The sequence below is a fragment of the Bubalus kerabau genome, chromosome 3, assembly GCF_029407905.1.
Source record: "Bubalus kerabau isolate K-KA32 ecotype Philippines breed swamp buffalo chromosome 3, PCC_UOA_SB_1v2, whole genome shotgun sequence".
Classification (NCBI taxonomy): domain Eukaryota; kingdom Metazoa; phylum Chordata; class Mammalia; order Artiodactyla; family Bovidae; genus Bubalus; species Bubalus kerabau.
In genome coordinates this window covers 145,630,571-145,652,178 of record NC_073626.1, presented here as the reverse complement: position 1 = coordinate 145,652,178, position 21,608 = coordinate 145,630,571, and the positions used below count along the sequence as shown (strand labels likewise).

Below are 21,608 nucleotides of genomic sequence, written 5' to 3'. Positions count from 1 at the left end.
AGAATGGAATAAATGGATTTACAGTTCTCTCATCAACCAGAGGGATTGATTTTTAACACTGCAGATATACATAACTTATATTTGTGGCCAAATTTTCCTGCTGCATCAAAAACTTATAAAATTGCTTATTTTATTGCTCTCATGGGTTTTCACAACAAACATTTGGTTAGAGAATTTATACAGCCTCTTGTAATTGAACATAAATTTCAATATTTCTCCAGGTGAAATAAAATTTTTCCACTGAAAAGAGAGGTAGTAATTAACAGTCATTAAATCCAGAACCAAGTGTGATTTAGGGTTTTTCTTCCCAGGGAACTAGAGGTTGTGGCTTAGTGGAGTTAAAATACTTTGAGTCTGTTCTTGCACTTGCATTTTGTAGCCAAGGTCAAGTCAGTCACCTCCCATCCAAGCCTCAACCAAAAAGTACATGCTGCAGTAGAGGGGCCTGCAGAGTGATGCTCAGTCCACAGCAGGGAGCAGCACGGCCACAGGTGTGAGCTCATTGCCATTCAGGTGCTGTGTCCTGTGCTTCATCTCCGCCCAGGTGTTCCCCTCCAGAGAAGCACAGGAAGCTTTACCAAAGACTCTCATCTGGAGTTTTCTGATTCCATGATTTCAGTTCATTCATTCATTTACTTCCATTATAGATTAAAAATTGCACTGACTTCGTTAACCTTGGTAGACTTTGTTCCTTTGAAAGGTAGAAAGGGGTATTTTGGAGTTTTCCATGATGGGAAGGATTTTTTTTTTTAACTTTCAACATCTTGGCCTAAAATTTAATACAAGTTGCCTCCTTGTTTCTTAGGACCATTTACTTAGGACCATTTTATTCAACCGTATGGATATTTAAGAGGTATAAATGATTTGGCCATTATTCCAGTGACCTGTAATTTGTCAGGATATGTTTAAGCTTTGATAGAATTTATCTCTTGTTTCTCCAGGGGACTTAGTTGGGTTTTGCCTTTAATCTTGCAGCACCCGCAGATCCAGAAGAAATCTCAGTACATCAAATACCTTTGCTGTGATGACATGAGGACCCTGCACCAGTGGGTCAATGGTATCCGCATCGCAAAGGTAGGTTTTCTTTTGGTTTGATAATGGAATGATGGGTATTTAATGATATGGTTTTGGCTGTCATGACAATTATTCTTTGTTTCATATTCATAATTTTGCCAGTGTCTCAGTCTCTCAGGCCTAAGTTTCATGTTTTAAGTGTGTTTTTTCTCGGTGATGGGGATAAACTTTTACCAGCTGGCATCCATGGTAAAAGCTTATGTAGCACCAAAGTGATTTATTTTGGCTTTGGAGAATGCACTATATGGTTGTTATATAGCAGAGTTTAGCCTGAACAAAAGAATTTTTTTTTTAATTCAACTGCCTTGGGGTTGGGGGGAAATGAATATAGGTGGATTGTGGAACACTTTACGGGCAATGAAAATATTTATACTCTGTACGATACTACAATGGTAGATACATGTCTTTATATACTTGTCCAGACCCATAGAATGTAAACACCGAGAATGAACCTAAGGAAGCCTCAGGTGTCCATGTGGGCTAAGTGATTATAACAAATGTACTACTCTAGTAGGTAATGTTCGGAGAAGGCAATGGCACCCCACTCCAGTACTCTTGCCTGGAAAGTCCCATGGATGGAGGAGCCTGGTGCGCTACAGTCCATGGGGTCGCTACGAGTCAGACACGACTGAGCGACTTCACTTTCACTTTTCACTTTCATGCATTGGAGAAGGAAATGGCAACCCACTCCAGTGTTCTTGCCTGGAGAATCCCAGGGATGGGGGAGCCTGGTGGGCTGCCGTCTATGGGGTCGCACAGAGTCGGACACGACTGAAGCAACTTAGCAGCAGCAGCAGCAGCAGCAGTAGGTAATGTTAATAATGGGAGACGCTGTGAATGTACATGGGAAATCTACCCTCCTCTCAATTTTGCTGTGAACCTAAAAGTGCTCTAAAAAAAAGAAAGTCTTAAAAAAAATTTTTAAGGACACCTTAAAGATGATATGTAGTCCTTTAAAGGATATTTATTCACTTTTAAGTAACTGAAAATAAAATTTATTATAGACATAAAATCAAAGTTGCTTTAAAAATAACTGAAAAAATATTTATGTTGATAATGAACCTAAACAGCATCAAGTATTAACTTCTTGCTGCCTTTCTAAAAATGAGGACAGATAAGAGTAGATTCTAATTTACTGCTATTCAAAGAATTTTTGAAGTATTATAGGGTATTAATTTTAATACAAACTATGAGTCAGTAAACAGAAATGTGTCCCCTTTTCCTACCCCGTACACCCATATCATACCCAGTAAAGTTCAGATGTCCTCATTTACTGCCTTCTGTTTAGTATGGGAAGCAGCTCTACATGAACTATCAGGAAGCTTTGAAGAGGACAGAATCGGCTTATGATTGGACTTCCTTATCCAGCTCCAGCATTAAATCAGGATCTAGTTCTTCCAGCATCCCAGGTAGGATGAAATGCCCCAAGAACTCTACTACCAACAGGAAGGTGTCTGTATAGTGACTGATAGGAGACCCGGTTATCTCAGAGTGATTTTTTTAAAACTAGGGCTATGCATAATTTCTAAATTGTAATCAGTAGGCACATGTGCTATTATTATTTTTTTAATTTTTAGAGCAGATAATATCATGGCCTAGTTCCCATAATGTTTTGAAATGGAAAACCAGTATATGAAGTGGTAAAGCCAAGAGTTTTGTTACGAAGTTTATTTAAAAATCATATTGCTGAAAGCAAGTGTTGATGCACAACTGGGGATAGAAAGTTGCTTGGAGAAGAGTACTCAGAATCATCATGAAACTGCCCTCCAATCCCCACAGGTTTCCTGACATTTCAGTGGAGTGGAAACAACTAGAATTTGTTCAGTATCAACAGTTAAGGAAGCTGTTTAAGTCAAACTTTCTAAAGTTTTCAGAGGAAATCAGTGATACTAAAAAGGTGCTTATTTTCAGATTCCCACATCCTTTAAACAAGGATGCTATGATCACATCTTAAAATAAAGGCTTCTTTCCCTTCAAAAGTTCCATAAATGATATCTGTATCATCTAAAAGCATACTTTTTTGTTTTAATGGCCTACTTTATGAAATAATTAAGAAATATTTATTTGATTTAGAAACTATATGACTAAATCTCATCCCTAAATAAGTAAACAGAAACGCATTGTGAATGTGTATACACATGGGCTAGTGTTCACACATATACTCTTTGGTCTGTCCACCTGGAGGGCTAGAAGCAGTGACAGCCCAGTAGCAATGAGAATACCAAAAGCCTCGACCTTGGTTTCTCGATGCCATTTTCCAAAACAAAGGAGCCAGGGCTCTGGTGAGTGGCTGATTCTAGGGCTGTGGCAGAGAATATATAAGATGAGCCTGGAGCATCGTGTGTTGAAATGCTCAAAAGAACACAGGAATGGGAGTCTGTAAAAGGGACACAGGACTCAACCTACGAGAGCTCTCAGTAGCCAAAGCTGGAAAAATTCGAGCAACAAGATAACATAGTATAGGGCTCTACTCCAAATTATAAAATAAATAGCCAGCTGTCCATGGGGATATAAATAAATAATTGAATTAAATAAATGGAGAAGAAGAGACCAATATCCTGTACAGATTTCTAAGTGATTTATGCAGATATTCTGCCCTCAAGGAGGTAGAGCTTAACTCCCCCCTCGTTAATTGTGGGCTGTGCAAAGTGACTTGCTCCCCAAGAGCACAGAGTGGGGACACATAACCTCACAGTGAAGGAACCGGACAGCACCTCGGCCAGCTGATCAGGGTAATCAGTCATATTGATAGCTTGTACCTTTGGTGCAGTGTGATGAGACTGGCATTTTCCCTCTCTTGGTCTTCCTCCCTAAATCCCATAACTTCAAAGAAAAAAATCAAACAAATCAAAATTGAGAGGCATACTGCAGAAACCCTGACCAGTATTTCTCAAAACTCTCACGGTCATCAAAAACAAGGAAAGTCTGAGAAACTGTCATAGACATGACATGACAGCTATCTGTAATATGGTAACCTGGATGAGATCCTTGATCAGAAAATGGAAATTGTGGAAAAACTAGTGAAATCCAAATAAAGTTTGGAGTTTAGCTAATATCGAGTATTGGTTCCTTAGTCGTGACATGTGGACTAGAATATTATAACATGGTAATGAGGTAAACTGGGTGCTAGGCATGTAGGAGCTCTGTGCTAGCTTCCAACTTTTCTATAAATCTATAACTGTCTAAAATAAAATGTTTCTTAAATTGGGAGGAAGAAACCTTTGTGGCAGTGGATTAGGAAAGGCAAAGTCAGAAGACTGTGTCACAAGTAGGGTTATAGAAAATGGAATAAGAGGAAGATTGAGAAAAAAGATGTATATTTTAAAAATTTATGTAGCACTTAATTTGGGTGCTTCCAAAGGTATTTTATGAAGTGATACAGTGCCTTTTCCCACTCCAGAGTTATCTGTCTGTATATATTAAGTATTAGGAAGACTTTTAAATGTAAACTGTAAAATCATATACATTGATGTGAAAAGAGCTCAAGAAGCTACATGTTCCAGCCTCTTGTCTTAAAGGTTGCTGTCCTTCAATCTACTCTAGATTACTCTATTCTACTCAGATATTAAACTATTAAGAAAATAGTTGGTTTTATCCTCTATTGCTTATATTTTTTACCCTGAAGACACTGTCTTAAATTTATCTAAAGGAGTTTGTGGCTATTATCTTTGCAGTATTTTGATTAATTTGGCTGGACTTATTTAATACTGCAGTCTAATCATATCCTCTTCTCACAGAGAAGCAGGACTAGCTTTAACATTTGATTCTCTGACCAGATGCCAGACATTGTGGACTAGGTGCTCCCATAAGGTTACCTCACCTGACTTGGTGTCCAGCGAAATTATCTTTTTAGTTCCTTCACCGTAGATGTCAGTCAGATTCCACTGTATCCTCAGCCATTCCCAGGGCCCTTGAAGATGTCTCCATGCCCTTGAGGAAGCCAGCCTGTGGCACAACTGCTTCATTGTGGTGCCAACACCCGAAACCCTAGGAAACACACTTCTCACTTGGCGGTCAAATTCTCAGTATTGTTCATTGCTGGGATAAAAGCAGTAATCATCATGTATAGATCTGAATTCATAAGTGAGAAGTCTCTGAGATGGCCTGGAGCCAGGGTTATGTAAAAAGATCGATTTTCAATGTAAAAAGATCGATTCTCAAATGTAATGAAGATATGTTTTTAAAAAACCACTCTTCTATTCATGGTTCATTAATTTTCTTACTTGCTAGGAGTTCTTACAAGATAGGTTGTCAGGATACCAATAATGTTACATGAACCTTTTGTTGTAATTATCAGTTTCTCCTGATGAGCAGTTTAAAAAGAATTGAGATCTCCTATTTGCCCTAGGATGCGAGAGGTTTTCTAGTGGAAAACAAGGGCTGTGTCTGTGTGAAATGGGTCAGGTAAAAGTAACTTGCCGATCTGCATCCTGTCTAATCTAGAGTGAAAGCTTTATACAAACGTACATATTTATACTGTCACAATACTTATTTAATCTGACTTTTGAAAATGTTTCAAACAGAATCTCAGTCCAATCACTCCAATCAGTCTGACAGTGGAGTGTCTGACACCCAGCCGGCAGGACACGTCCGTTCCCAGAGCATGGTGAGCTCCATCTTCTCCGAGGCCTGGAAGCGAGGCACGCAGCTGGAAGAGTCCAGCAAGGTAATGTGCTCGGGTCAGGGCAGAGGGGACGTGTCTCTAGTGTTCTGAGGTGGGGAGGGGGAGCGTAGTGCTCTTTTATTCCTTCATTAGGAATCTTTCTGGCCTTATCTCAGTATTCTTTCTTTGCTTCTCAGAAATGGATATTTATGAATTGGCTCTGATGATCTAAGATCTCAAAAAACAAAAACAAAAACAAAACACCACCTAGCAGTTTTATCAGTGGCTCAGAATTTTAAGAAATGACAATCTCTCCCTTTCCTCTCTTAATTTGGAGGAGCAACAGCACCCTCTAGTGGTGATGCCTTGCTGTTGTTCCAGAGAAACTGCTAAGAGTTGATTGTTACTTTATTGGCTATTAACTTATTCAGACTCCTTTTCTTTTATGCTTTTTGGCATTTCTTTGTACATTGGTGAATTTTTCTCAATTTACAGTTTATGTGGAAGACAAAAATTCCCATTAATCCCCTTAAAATATTGGACCTCCAAGCCTTGCATAGAAGGTTGTTCATTGACACTGAAGGACAAGTATAATTAGTGCAAGGCTACTTAGAAACAGAGAGGTTCTTTGGTTCACCATATTACGCTGTCTCTGATGCCCTGTGGGCCGTGGTGGCCCAGCTCTGCCACTCTCAGCGGCGCAGGCACACGCTGAGGCAAGGAGCCAGGAGCTTGCCCGGTCTGGCCATTCTGTTTTCATCCAAAAATCATTTTTATTTTTGTTTTTCTTCTCTGAATCACTTACACAAGTACATTCAGTAAGAGTTAAATGGATATTTCCCCTCAATTTATTCCTTTATTTCCATATATGGTTGATTAACTGGATCTGGGGAGGGTGGAAGAGGCATAGGTAGCCCAGTGTAGGGGTGAAACACCTTCTCTTAGGAATAAATATTTGAGAATTGGGGCCAATAACCTAAATTATCAAGACAATGAAGTTTAACCCCCTTACCAGAGGCTCAGACTTTTAAGGAATTTTTTTCCTTCCCATATTTAATCAATTTGAATGGAACAGCACTATGTGGTGCTGATATTCCATATATATTGCGGAGAAGCTGCACTTATAAAATTCAGGTGCCTAAAGAAAAGTCCTTTACCTTACCGAACTTAATGGTGTCATCCACATGCATTTTAAATGGTGGAACTAGCCAACTGTTAGGAGAAAGACCCAGGGAAGCAAAGGGTCCAAATGGTCTGTGATCAAGCAGCAGAGTACCTCATGGCACATAGCTTCAGAAAGACCATGAACTCTGCCGCACAGCAGTGACACTGTGCTTGAGTCTTGACCCCCTGTATGTTTGTTCTCCTTGTTACCACAGTCTCAGGTGCCAAATGAGAAGGCCACCACAGCTAAGGTCTCCACCCCTGCAGCAGCCAAGACAGGGTCAAGTTAAGGTCAGGGGCTGTTCTTTGGAAGCACATTAACCTGGGTGACTCCTATAACCAGATCTTGCAAACTAATGCTTTTATTTTGATGTGCAGTTATTAAAGGAACATGTGAATGACCTGATGGGCACTAGAACTCAGCACTGTCATGAGCCTTCTAGACTACTAACCTAAGCATTCCCAGTGCTAATTAGATGTCATTCAGAATTGGAAACAGATGGTTTATCTTGGATCCTCACAGTTTGTTCAAAGAGCCCAAAAGATATACCCAGAGTTACTAAGCCGAGAGTCCTTCCTCTGCTCTCAGAAGCACTTGAACCACATTCATACTTGAGCAGCTCTATAAAATAAATGACCGGGTGTGGTCCTTTGGGCCATGCCAGGAGGTGCTCAGATGGGCTGGTCAGTAGGTTGTTGGCAAACTCTAGCTCCTGTGTCTTGATACATTTCCTTTAGCCTTCCAAAGTTTCCTCTCATTTTCTTCTGGCTTTTTCTGTATGGTATTTTTATGATCTTTAGCTGTAATGTTTATGAAGCATTTCTTTATGTATTTTCCAGTAAAACAAATGTAAAGAATACCCCCCCTTTACCTGCATTGCTGGACTTCTGTGCATGTTGGATGCAAGTGTCTCACACGAACACGAGTGTGTGTGTCAAGCTCATTCATTGCTGTGTGACTGTGCACGCCTGCTGAACATTCTCATACTCATACCGCTCACTAGCATCAAAAAGCCATCCTCATTCTTCCGGAGGCCCACCACCAGCTCTCCTAAACCCAGTTATGGCATCTGCTTGATGTGGATGCAGTCCTGGACTGAAAGGTGAACTCCAGTCATCACATCTCCCTCTGCCACAGTCCAGGGGGCGGTCTGTGCTCCGAGGCCCTGGCGCTCGCCCCGGGGCAGGGTGTGTGAAAACCAGAGGTCAGAAAGCAGAGGGCATCATCCAGACAGACTTGCCACAGGAAATTATCCCCAGGCAGTTAAGCAGTCTAGGCGTTTGAGAGGATTGGTAGGTAAACAGATTTTCTCCAGGCCCTTGTTACCCTGGGAGTTGGACTTTAGCCTTCCTGCCATTGTCCATCTTTACTATCACCAGCTGCTGCTTCCTTTCATGCATGTCTCTGATTCCTTGCTTTTTAATTTAACAGTCAAATCTTAACCTCTGTAACTGTTTTGTTTGTTGTGTTTTCTCTCTCCCAACCTCCCTTTTATACTCCTTTTAGGCCAGAATGGAGTCTGTGAATCGACCCTATACTTCACTCATTCCCCCTTTATCCCCACAGCCCAAGCTAGTCACCCCCTACACGGCCTCACAGCCTTCACCACCCCTCCCGCCCCCACCCCCTCCCCCTCCTCCTCCCCCGCCACCTCCGCCTCCCCCTCCCCCTCCCCTCCCCAGCCAGTCCGCCCCGTCTGCGGGCTCCGCAGCCACAATGTTTGTCAAGTACAGCACAATAACCCGGCTGCAGAACGCCTCTCAGCATTCGGGAGCCCTGTTTAAGCCTCCCCCCGCATCAGGGATGCAGCCCTCGACCTCACTCTCAGTGAAGCCTCAGATCCTGGTACCCCCCAGTGGAGTGGTGCCTCCCCCGCCGCCCCCGCCCCCGCCCCCCACTCCCGGCTCGGCTATGGCCCAGCTGAAGCCCGCCCCCTGCACCCCATCCCTGCCCCAGTTCAGTCCCCCACCTCCTCCACTGAAGATCCATCACATCCAACATGGCACGCAGACAGCTCCTCCAGCGCCCGCACCTCCTCCTCCCGTCCCTGCCCCACTCCCTCCCCAGGCCCCCCCCAAGCCCCTTGTGACCTTGCCCCCAGCAGCGAGCACCAAGACTGTGCCACCCGCAGTGACACAATCGTTGCCACCCACACCTACTCCGCCAGTGCCCCCAGTAAAAAAGCAGCCGGTTCTTCCTGTGTCTCACGTTCCACCCTCTCCCCCTGTTCCTCCGGGTCCGGTGCCCCCGCCCACGCTACCCAAGCAGCAGAGCTTCAGTGTAAAACCACCCCCCTCCCCACTGTCCCCTGCGCCCTCCGTGGTGAAGCAGATAGCCAGCCAGTTCCCCCCACCTCCAGCCCCACCTCCCGCCGAGGGGCCGCCCTTAAAGCCTGCCTCGGTCAGCCTCACCCCACAGTCCCCCCCTGCCGTGAAAGCAAAGCCCAAGTGGCAGCCCAGCTCCGTCCCTGTCCCTTCTCCGGACTTCCCCCCTCCTCCCCCAGAGAGCAGCCTGGTGTTCCCTCCTCCGCCCCCACCGCCACCCGCCCCGGCCCCGCAGCCGCCACCGCCACCGCCACCACCGCCGCCAGCCACACCCACAGCGGCTCCTGCCCCGGACAAGAGCAGCTCTCCGGGCAAAAAGACCAGTAAAACCTGCAGCCCCGGGGGAAAGAAACCGCCCCCGACCCCGCAGCGCAACTCCAGCATTAAGTCCAGCAGCTGTGCGGAGCACCCTGAGCCCAAGAAACCCTCAGTGGACAGTCTAATCAGCAAGTTCGCATCGCCAGCCGAACCCTCGGGGTCTCCCGGCAAGGAGACCCCACCACCTCCAGCAGCGCCCCCCAAGCCAGGAAAACTCCATCTTTCCGGAGTTAACCTTCCCGGGGTGCTCCAGCAAGGATGCCTGTCTGCGAAGGCGGCAGCACTGAGCGGGCGCGGCAAGGACTCGGCGGTGGAGTTCCCTTCTCCTCCGTCCGATTCTGACTTCCCACCCCCTCCGCCAGAAACCGAGCTTCCTCTGCCCCCCATCGACATCCCAGCAGTGTTCTCAGGAAGCACCTCTCCAAAAGTGGCCGTTGTTAACCCGCAGCCGCAGCCCTGGTCCAAAACGTCGGTGAAGAAGGCCCCTCCGCCCACGCGACCCAAACGGAATGATAGCACCCGCCTCACTCAAGCCGAGATCTCGGAGCAGCCACCCACGGCCGCAGTCGTGCCGCAAGTGCCCACCTCGCCCAAATCCAGCCTTAGTGTCCAGCCTGGCTTCCTGGCTGACCTCAACAGGACACTGCAGCGCAAGTCCATCACCCGGCACGGCTCGCTCTCCTCCTCCCGCGTGTCTAGAGCGGAACCCACAGCCACCATGGATGACATGGCATTGCCCCCGCCACCCCCCGAACTGCTTTCAGAGCAGCAGAAAGCCGCTTACGGAGGCAGTCATATATCAGGCTATGCAACGTTGCGGAGAGGACCGCCTCCCGCTCCCCCCAAGAGAGACCAGAACACCAAGCTCTCGAGAGATTGGTAGCTACCGTAGGATTTTATTTTCATGCAGTGTGTAATCAGTTCTACAATCAGCTTACCTGATCATCTATGAATTCAGGTGTTCAGAGCCTCCTGGTATGTCGTTGTTATTCAGGTAGCGTTCAGCTGTGTGTTTGTATACATGTGCGTGTACACACATAGCTATACATATATAGATAGGTAGCGTGTATGTATATATATGTATACATATATCTATATGTATATATATAGCTGAAAGTGATTCTATTTATTCTCACTCCTAATCTGAAAATGTTTTGTGTATTTTGGGTGGCAGCAGCATGGAAGGGGATATGTCTTGTCCCTTACGATTTCTGTTATCTATCATTTGGGTTGGACCAAAAACTTCAGACTTTAGAAGATATTTTATAAATGTCCATGTGCGGCCTTTCTGTGCATGTTGTGTATTATATATTAAGGATAGATGTATAATGTGCTATTTCTCAGTTTGAGAAGACAACCAGAATGTTTGGTGTATCTATGGGGCTTTTGTTTTTTTCCCCCAGTTGGCTGAAGTTAGAACTGCTTGACACTTCATTTCTCTACATAGAGGGGCACTTTAATTAGGAATCAGTTTCATAGAATGGGTCATAGTGCAGTGTGGGGAAACTTTCAGACACTCTCAGTGTGTGGTTGTGCATAGAAAACAGTACCTGTGTGGTGTAACTAACCCGTCTAGTCGCAGCACTGCTGCCATGACCCCACCGGGATCTCGAGTGCTGTCACAGGTGAGCTCTCGCCTGTGACACGTGGATGATCTACTGCTGTTATCCTGTAGTTCTTTCTGTACTGTTGGGATCCTTTCCTCGAGCTTGTGAAGTGCCATCAAGTTTGGTTTCATGATCCTTGCTTTGATTTATTGTAAAAGACTATCCAACAGGATACCCTCGGAATGCTCCGTCCCAGCGTGTCTTTGGGTCACCAGTTACCTCCTTATAGAGTTTGCTGTGAATGGGTGTTGATATTAGGTATCCATAGACAGCTGCCGTATCAGATACTCACATCCTTTGTCCATTATGTTGCATCATTACGAAAAACAAAATCACCTTCTGAAATGTCTTTTTTTTGTATTGCTCTCTGAAGGGATGGATTAGAAAAGAGAAAACTGGCCCCTGTGCAGCTATCATTAATTAGGTTTTTTGTAGCTGGTAATGTGACATACAAAGAATTCACTTAAGTATGGGACTGTCATAGAGAGAGGGGGGAAAATGAGTGTTTAGACGATTTCATCCATAGTGACCGGAGCACAGTAGGGCCCTTGCTTGTTGTAGCCCGGTTGTAGAGATTTGTCCAAGTTACCAGCTATTCTGATGGAGTCTGTGGTCCAAGGACAGTGAGTGACACTACATACTGTGCATATGCAGTTTGGTGTGACATGGAACCACTGCTCTAACGACACACTGCAATTCCGTATGCTTCACACTGTACTTCTGGATGTTTTATTTTCCCCTGAGTTTTCCTTGGTTTGAGAAATGTGTACTGACTTAGCAATTTGTGATGATCAATTGACCATTAGGCCAACCTTAGAACTGCTCTTAAATGAGAGAATAAAAAGTCCCTCCCCAGCAGTGTAAGTCCGCACACCTTGTAATGAACATCTGTGCCTGTTGTGAATAGGGATCACCAGTGCAACTGCCAGTGTTCGAGCCCATCTGTAAGGAAAAAGTGATGTCCGTCAAGGGGGGCAGAGATGGTAAATATTTCAAGAGTTAGCAAGATTGTGCTGTGTACACAGGATTTCTCACTCTGCAACAAAGTATTGCATCAGAGAAAGTGGAACCCCCTCCCCATTGTCACATCTCCGGGATGTGATAGTATACTCCTGTTTATAGAGCAATAAGTATACCAGCGTGCATTTGTTATAGCCCTGCTTCTTTAAAAGATACTTTTTTAGATCTTTTTCAGTTCACAAAGTTTTATGTGCTTGATATTCTTATGGTTATGAAGTGACCTTTACCACATCTATCTTGTTCATTTAAGCATGCACTGCAATTTGAGTACGTTTGAGTAACACTGCCAGGCGCCACTGTGACTCTCGAATGAAGTGATTCCCCAGTCTTCTGCCCGCAGCTGTATCTTCTAAGGATCACCCTTATTTGTGAGATAGAGGACTTTTAAGACTCTGAATCCAATGGTATAAACATTCATCACTAGGGTTTTTTGTTGTGGTGGTGGTCTTTTATATAAGGATGGACAGCTCTCCCTGAGGGAAGAAATCATGTTTCCTCAGTCTTCCTTCACTCCTGATTTGAGCTGTAAAATCCAACCTTTTTTTTTTCAGCGGGGGATTTCCTGGGCCTTCTTGCTTTTGTCAGTCCTGATGGTAGTTATCCTGAACTGATGCTGCTTCTAGTGTATCATTTTCCTGAAAGAGCAGATATCCTTTAGAACACCAGGGCCACCAAGGAGAACACAGCCAGAGGAGAGGAGCTGTGTCAGTGGCTTGGTGGCTATTTGACAACAGGCTGTTGCCCTTTACATTCTTCCAAAGACAAAGAAGGCTATTAATCAACTTTTTTTTTCCTCTTTATGTGAAACAACTGAATCAAAAAAACCAAAATGATACTTTAAATACATTTCCAGTGTTTTACTCCCTGGGTTTTTTTTTTAATTGGGATTTTTGTTGGGATGTGATTTGGAGATTGTTATCTGGGCTCTCTTCTTCCCTGGTGTGTTCAAGAAAAACACTGCCAGATGACACTGGTACTGTGCCTTCTTCCACTGCCTCCTGCTCAGCTCCTCTAACCCAGCAAGGCTTCTCCAGGTCAAGGAAGAGTCTTGTCAGTTGGCTTGGCTGCACTGAAAAATGAATAGTATCCTGCTGTTGAGGGCAGCGCAGACAGGTGCCTGTTAAGAGCTAGTGACTTGCTATTAGTGACATCCTTAACTTGTACCACAAAATTTCAAAACTGGATCCAACCTATGCTTCAAGTTTTGGCAACAACTCTGAAGGGCAGCAAAGCCTAGTCTGTTAAAACATTAAGTTCATAGTTATGTTAGATTATTCTATATTGAAGCTTGGCTTTTATTAGCCAAATACATTTTTTTTTTCCTTAGCTGCTGTAGAATTCTGCTCTTGGAAAAAGTAACTACTCTTAAGGTTTACAGGTACCCACTTCACTGTAAATTGGTTGTTTTTTTTTTTTAATTTCTGGGGCTTTTTAAAATAAGATTGCTGATTCTTCAGAAGTTACAGGAAACAGTTTTCATCAGAACATCTCAGAGGAATGTCCCACAGACCTTCCAACAGTCCTCGGACATCAAGGTGCTCCTGCCCCCTGCCGGCATAGCCTGCTAAGGAAGGGCTGCGAACTATTTCTGCAGTCCCATCTCCATGTAAGTTTACTTGCCACTAAAAGCAGCCCTGAGGAGATCAAAAGTAAACAGAATTGGGGGGATCATGAAGAATAATTCCAATAGGTTAACAACTCTGAGGTCAAGGTTAATAGGAGCTGTGCATCCAATTAAGAGTTTCAGAAGCTGCTATTCTGGGAGAATACAACTGCTAATAAGTTCATGTCAAGGATGTTAGGCTATAAGGAGCCTGAAAAAAACTTCAGGTAATGGTCGGATTGATTTGACTATCAGGCCACCCACAGAACCCCTTATCACTCTTTTTCCCACAGTTAAGAGCAATTTTATGTTACAAACACAAGGTGATTTTAAACAAGAAAACCTTTTCCTAGTTTTCTATATTAGCAAACTGTTTCATGTAGGTTTTATGTAGTTAACTTTAGAACAATGTATAACTTATGTAATCTGATAACCTCACAGATTTTGTTTAAACCAATTAAAACTGTATGATCCTATGTGATTATAGGTGTAATGACTTCCTTTAAATAATTTGGATTTGTATATTTATAAGAGGATGTTTATTTCTAAAAATCATTTTAGGTTGCAAGAACCTTTTGGCACTTGAAGTTTTGTTTTATACACTTCACATTATTTACATATAGCAAGTTATTCCTGACCCTATAGGAATGTTTGCCCACTCACAAAGTTGAGATTTGATCCATGGAGAGATGCAAGTAGTACAGAATTAAGATTTATTTTCCTTTAAAAACTGAATGGAAGACTATTGTTATCTCTTTACTAGTCTCCCTCAAAGTAAACAAGTGTTCAGTTCTTAGTTGTGCCCTTAGAAGGTCTATATGTATAAGAAATCCAAAATTTAGCTGTAGAATACACTTGCTAAGTAAAAATAAGCTAAACACAATATACTTGATAAACATTTGAAGGAAATTGGTTTGCTCTTTGCTTGTTGAAGTATAAAGCATTTAGAAAACATCTGCTGTATTTCCCAGTGCCTTGAACTCTCTTGGAGGAACAAAATAAAAAAATCTAACAAGCAAACTTTGAGGTGCTAATGAAAGAAGGAAGGTGTTTCTAGTTTGTGCAGAAACAGAAAAAGTGACTGTCTCACAAGAGATGGCTTCATCTACCTAATCAAGGTCTGGCTGCTTTCTACCAAAGACATTTAGAGCAGTGAGTCAGGTCAGGGTGATGGTGAATACTACATGTTTAAAAGATGGCCAAGTTCAGAATGAATGCTGAACATGGATGCTATTAATACCAAGCTCATAATTGAAGCCTCACCCTCTTCTTAAGCAGAACGTGCTTGTGGCACTTAAACAAAATCTGCATTCTGCACACTGTCCATTGTTAAGTTTATTGTAACCTAATACCAAAAACTGCCATTTTTCATGATTACCACCTCCTATATTTCTCTGTACTTGTAAATAATTTCTCCTAGGGAAAAAAAAAAGCATTAACTGGAATGTTTCAAATGACTTCACTTAATTTTATTGTCAGCCACTAGTGAACTCCTTTTATAGAAATGTACATTTAGAATATCAGCTTGTGTAAATGTCATAAAAGCATCGTTTACTGTTTTAAAGAAAAATTGCACATTTAACTGAGATTGCTCCCTCTCTTCCCATTTCTTAAAAAAAAAAAAAAAAAAAAAAAATGGAGTAAAGGCTCACGCTAACATCCAGGCTGTTGGGAGCTTTGCCATAAATATATACAGTGTAGGAATATACCTTTTTAAAGCATGAAAAAGGCAAAGGGAACTGCATTAAAAGTACAGGATAGAGGACATTATTCAGATGATTATGCACAGCTCGGTAAAGAAGAAGTTACAGTTTTTCTTTCAGCTTTGTTGCTATTATTTTATTCTACTTAAAATGTACACTCATTTCATTATGTGCCTTGCTCCCTGATTGTGCTAAACCTATATATAGATATATATATGAGAGATATATTCAGTACTACTGATGATGTTTTTGTTCTACTGCTGGATTAAGTTATTTTCCAAGTTACTTTATTCTTGCCAAGTTACTGTCAGTCAACTATTGTAATGGCTTAGGACAGTAGTCATGCAGTCAGTGTAACTTACGTGTTGCCATTATGTCAGCTTATCCAGTCCTCAATAAAAAGAATACAGAGATTCATTTAAACATCTGAACTGTACTGGACTGTTTGTGGATCGGCACCGTAAGAACCTAGTTTTGCTATTTATGTTGAGGTACCCAAGACAGATTGCAACACGCACATAAAGCGTGAAGGTAAACTATAATTATAATTTGATGTGTTCAACTGAAAACAACAAAGATTTTTTCCCCTTTAAACAACAGTTAGGTAAGAACTAGAACAAAAAAGGGTGCTTTTTGTTTGGAAGCCTTGGTATCACAATCATGTGTTGACTGCCGTGTCGAGGTATGTGTAAATGTGGATTTGAATGTATTTACAATCATGTTACCATTTACCAAATTAGGGCAAAAACAGAAGGTTTCCTTTTTATATTAAAAGAACTATGTATCTGGTGAAAAGTAATCAAAACTTCAGGTTCATTTACAACAAAAATAAGGACAAAGTATTTAGAGCAACAGGGAAGGATTTTCTGACACACTTTTCAGTTCGGTCGCTCAGTCGTGTCCAACTCTTTGCGACCCCATGGACTGCAGCATGCGAGCACTTGTAACTTACACCTAGTGCTAAGGACTCCGGGCTTTCACTGGTATGGCTCAGGTTCACACCCTGGTCAGGGAGCTGAGATGCCGCACAGCCCGGCCAGAAAGGTTACTTGCAGAAATACGTTCCCAAGACACTCGGATATACCTTGTAGGATTTTATTTAGGCCAAGTTCTCAGTACACAGCAACAATTAATTCCAAATACAGGTTCAAAATTAAAAAGTGAAATGTCCCCCCAACTTATCTGGAGGTGGTTTAATGGCACACACAAGAAACATTACTGGCAACAGATGCTCCCTCAGGTTTTCCTACATCGTTTTTACTGAAGGCGTAACACCAACCCTCCCTGCGGGAGCTGTAAGCACAACTGGCCAGATCACAAATTGTTTACATTCTTTTCTGTAAACTTTTGTTAAGAAAAAGATGCATGGACACAAAATATGATAAAAACTGCTTTTCCATAGAATTCTAAAGTTTGCAAAAGACGTTTCCATTTTAATGTGAAAATAAGCTTTTTGTTTGATTTTTTACAAAAAAAAAACCAAGATATTTAGCAAGGATCATTTATACACAGGCCCTGTCATTTTATTTGTCAATTTTTTTTTTTTTTAAAGTATGAGATTCTCAAATCGGAACAAAGCTCAGCACAAAATAAACTTAATGAGCGCGTTGCCTCCATTCAAGAACTGTTTTCTAAGGCGCTCTCAGATAAGGCTGTGCTGCTCCTTCCAGTGCTGAGACACTGTACCGTTTTAGGTACATACACCTAATGAAAAAGACCATTTGTACTGAGTGTAGTTTCAAAAGGGTTAAAATGAAGATTACTTTTACTAATTAAGGCTGCACTCAATACACTCCTTTAAACAACACTTTGAATTGTATTAATTGAAACATAGTGTTAACTTTTCAAGTATCTTCCTGAAGACATCAAGTAGAACTTTAAAATAAACATACAACACAATTAAGACAATTGCAGAAAGAATACCAGGCGCTGAGTCAGGGATTCTACTACTGTTGTTAACTAGCTGTTACCTGAAATGAAACATCTAACCTCATCAGTAAAATAAGACTTAACTAAAATTTCTGAAATCTCATCTAGCTCTAAAACTCTTAAGTAAATCATGTGAGGGAAATTATCACCTTAACACTGATCAGGAGTTTCTGGCCAAAGAAGTTCAGAAGCAAACAGATGAGAAGTGATGCAGATCCCCATTCTTTTCCAAGATGTGTCAACCACCTGCTAGCTCCTCCATCAAAGCCTTTTCAAAGAGAGAGGTGGCCTTCAGGTCATGCCATGCTCTCTCCACAGAGGAAGAAAGGTAGTTAAAGAAAAAGTACCAGTTCTTAGTGCAGAATGGTCACCTGCTAAAAGAAAAGGAGCATAAAAGGATAAAAGCACACTACTATCGTTTTCATGCCTCTCAGAAAAATCTTAGTGATCATGAGATTGCCGAAAAGCACAGCTACATTAGAGACCACTGTGAAGACACAAAAGTCTCTCTGGCTGGGTAATAAACAGCAACAGGAGGGGAAAAGGAAGGATGAAAACATTTCACCAGTGACTCAGGAACACAGCAAAAGTAGCAGGTGTCCCGGAGAAGACAGAAAGCAAGTTGGACCTTAAAGGATTAATATGTATTGCAAACAGGCTCAATCTCTCAAATAGAGATTTTGACATGTTGACAAGATTTTGGTTTTCAATTTATTGCCTAGGTCATAAGGTCAACAAGAAAGTATGCTTTCATTGAAATCCCCATGGCCTGTCCAATAGTAATACTTTTAAAAAGGGAACAACTTTTAAGTCAAATCCCTCCCCCCGCCCCTTTTTTTTAAAGGCAAAAGGGACTAGACACAAGTCAAAAACACTTCAAGAGGAAATGGACCTCCTCTAGCCCAATAAAATGGTTGCTTACTGGTCAGCAGATTTTATACCTGAATCACCTTTGCCACAATACTATGTACCATGTAAGATTTCTGCACTTGTTTAGAATTCCTACTACCAACCATCTTGTTTATTTAAAAATGGGGTGAACTTACAATAAAACAAATACTACCCTCAGACTATTAATAACATGCAGCCTATGAAATATTAAAAGTCTCCAATGACTTTAAGCCTGGCCCATCATCATTACATAGTATCCTTCCAAAACAATACATAGAATTTAAAACTGTACAAAAAAGGTAAAATATGAAGAAAATCCAACAGGTGTTGTTTTTAAAACAAAAAACTACACACACATTAGTACTAAAAAATATAGGGAAAATCGGCTGACCCATGGATCCCTGTGCTGCAGGTCTTCACTGGAATCTTCTCAGCTCCCCAGTCCAGCAGGGGTCCCACGGGCAAGCTGACCACCACCAACTGTTTTTTTCTTCACCACCAACTCTTTATGCACAGTTGCCTTCTGGGCTTCTGAAGGTGGGAGCTGTGGGAACTATTTGCTGGATTTTGAGATACCTTCTGCTTTATTAGTCCACTAAGCTTTCTCAGCAAAAAACTATTTAAATAACTTTGAACATCTAATTTCAAAATAGTTCTCCTAGTTACACACCAACACTAGGAAGAGTTTAACCTCTCCAAGTATAGTCTTGGTTGCATCCATAATGAAGCTGAAGGCTCAGAGGACACTCAAGGGCCATTACTTTGAAGGAAGACAGGGAATTGCAGGAAATTAAGGGTATCAAGGTGACCTAACAAAGTATGAAGTGTAATTTACAGTGTAATGGAGGCAAGTTAATGAAAATGAAATGCAGTGTCTGGGAAATCTTTGCTAACTGCAATGTGTGAGGGAAAAAACCTGCAACTTTAAAACAAAAATCTTAAGGATACACTGTATCTGGGTCTCAGTTACATGTGATGAGTTTTGTGCTCTGGTAATAGATTCGTAGGTAGAGTATTAGCTCTGTCTGCACTGTCTGAACTCCCTCACACCTGCTACACTTGCTCACTTTTCAGTCACGTTCCTCACCTGCACTACCATGTTCAAGGCCCATGTCTGAAACATACGCAGCTGCCAGCTCTCACCTTTCACCCAGCACTGGGAAGTCACCTGGCAGAGCCCTCTTCTGGCCAGGTCACTGAGACTAGAAAGGACCATGGCAGCTTTGGCCTGTGAGCTGGTGCAGCATCACAGTATTCACCTGCCAAATAGCCAGGTCTCCTGGATTGTTTGCAATATCTCTTATTACAGAAGAGGTGACTAAAGTCATCTGCCTTCCAAACTCCACTGAATTCAAAGCTGTAATTGTGCAGATAAAAACAAAAACAAAAACAAAAAAAACTCACATAAGCACTTGGCCGTATACCACTCATCCCACTATTCTTAATCTGAAATATAAGGTTCAGATTCTCACCAAGAGCAGCTACTGCAAAGGCCAATCACACAGAATCAGGGGAATAGTTCTCTTTTCTAAGTGAGTAAACAAATTCAACAGTAGCTAACACTTGCCATTAATAACATTCAGAGAGCACAGGAGCAAGCCTTGTATTCCCAGTGGCTCTCAAGAGAATTGAAAATAACTTAAAAAAAAAAAATTTCATTCCCTAAATAGTGAAAGAAGTAAAGAAATAGTTGGTCTGACCTCTAAGATCCTACTCCTCAAAACAGCACCTAAGGCCAGGGTTTAGGATGCCTCGTGAGCAGGCACTTCCACCGCTCACCTCTCTGGAACCTTAGGAGCCTTCCTGTCTACCTCGGCACGCCCACCTGCGCTCGTGAAACCAGCTGCACCGTCAGCCCTGTGGGTGCACTGCCATCGGCAGCAACGCAGTCTCACGCAGCAGCAGCAGCAGGACCAAACCCCCCTCAGAATGGAGACAAATCGATCTCATAATCTACGAACTGAGAAACATGAAGGGATGCAAGTCAGCTCAACATTAACTTGTTCAGAGCACTCAAGTGCTGAGAAAATGCAGAATTTACAGTGCTGAAGAGGAAATAGGTCATCTGAAACAGTTACAAAAATGGTTATGTATGATACTTAAATATTGGTTCCGCCTCCTCACACAAGTGGAAGAAAGTGTGGGGCTGGGCACGCACTGGGCCACGCGGCTAACCTTTAGCACGGGCACTGCAGATCATCCAGTGCCACAGATTCCGCAGGAGGAGAAATCCCAAGGGTGTACAATATTCCTGAGAAAGATCCCAGATTTTTTTTCTGAATCAGTCTTAACCTGATTTGTTTCACATAGTTACGCCGTTATACCTCTGATATATTCAGAAACCGTCACTTTATTTCAATCCAAACAGCTCAGCATAGTATAAGTGATGGCAGAAAGATCCATTTGTTCAAATTAAGCTTGCTTTTTTGTTTTAATACTGAGGGATAAACCAAAAAAAAAAGGTAGCTTTTGTCATTTGTATCCTTCATTCATTTCACTGGAGGAGGGAATCCCCAGGGCCTTTTGATAATCTGGGAAGACCTGACTATTCCTGTGAGGGAGACAGCCCTGCTGAGCTTTACTCAGAATAATGCATGATAGACTCCACGTAATTCCCAGGAAAAAGCCCAGTCACTCCATTCATAACTCCCTCATACCAACCATCATCATTCTTCTTGATGACATAAATAATGGCTCCTTCCTGAAAGGACAGCTCATCTTCCTTGTCTTTTGTATAATCATAAATTGCCACAACTAGAGGAGGGAAAAAAAGGATATGAAAAAAGAAGAATAACATTCATAGAAAGGTAGAACCAAGTAATGAATACCCTTTCCGAACTTCTGCAACACATCAAAAACTGACTTTCTCAACACAGGACCCGCCCCTCCACCCAAGTTCATTGTCTAATACCCAGTCTCTACAGTGGAATTCCACATTGAAGTTAGGTTCAAAACTTCATAAATGGCAAAAAGTAGTATTTAGTCAAACTTACTGATCAGTCTATTGAAGAGAGACACACAATCCCAGAATGGGGAAAGATGGCTGTTTCTTCAGTAGAGCTCGTGTTAAAGCGCCATATTATGTAAAAACATGTATCTTTAAACATTGGAATGATACTACAGCAGTGAGATAAACGAGGAGAGGCCAGTGAGAACATGAAATTGAGGGAATAGCAGACTTTTGTCTCTTTTCTCACACTTTTAGAGCGCATGCCTGTTAACTGAGAACAGTGACTGTGTGAATGATGGGCATCTACCATACATATTCTTTCAAAACACATGCTGTATTATGCCACCAATTTAACACCTCCACAGTAACAGACTGAACGTGTTAAGAAAACTGAGATACCTGTGAGCTCTCCTATGATTTT

General features: G+C 42.2%; 2 protein-coding genes across 17 annotated transcripts in view; one reads left to right on the top strand and one right to left on the bottom strand.

Annotated features, from left to right (window-relative positions):
- The window catches only part of RAPH1 (Ras association (RalGDS/AF-6) and pleckstrin homology domains 1), a 102,922-nt gene extending 87,080 nt beyond the window's left edge, over nt 1–15,842 (top strand). For 2 of the 3 annotated variants that reach the window (XM_055573183.1, XM_055573184.1), the window contains exons 11-14: nt 976–1,074; nt 2,363–2,483; nt 5,598–5,740; nt 8,349–15,842. In XM_055573183.1, the coding sequence (XP_055429158.1) occupies nt 976–1,074; nt 2,363–2,483; nt 5,598–5,740; nt 8,349–10,367 (2,382 nt within the window). In that variant the 3' untranslated portion in view covers nt 10,368–15,842. Of the gene's footprint in view, nt 1–975; nt 1,075–2,362; nt 2,484–5,597; nt 5,741–7,681; nt 8,287–8,348 lie in introns of those variants that run through there. The other variant, XM_055573185.1, reaches the window with a different exon arrangement.
- Nucleotides 15,843–16,498: 656 nt separating this feature from the next.
- ABI2 (abl interactor 2) overlaps nt 16,499–21,608 on the bottom strand; it is a 105,999-nt gene continuing 100,889 nt past the window's right edge. For all 14 annotated transcript variants that reach the window (XM_055573168.1, XM_055573169.1, XM_055573171.1 and 11 more), the window contains one exon: nt 16,499–20,991. In XM_055573168.1, coding sequence (XP_055429143.1) covers nt 20,816–20,991 — 176 coding nt within the window. In that variant the 3' untranslated portion in view covers nt 16,499–20,815. The remainder of the gene's footprint in view (nt 20,992–21,608) is intronic.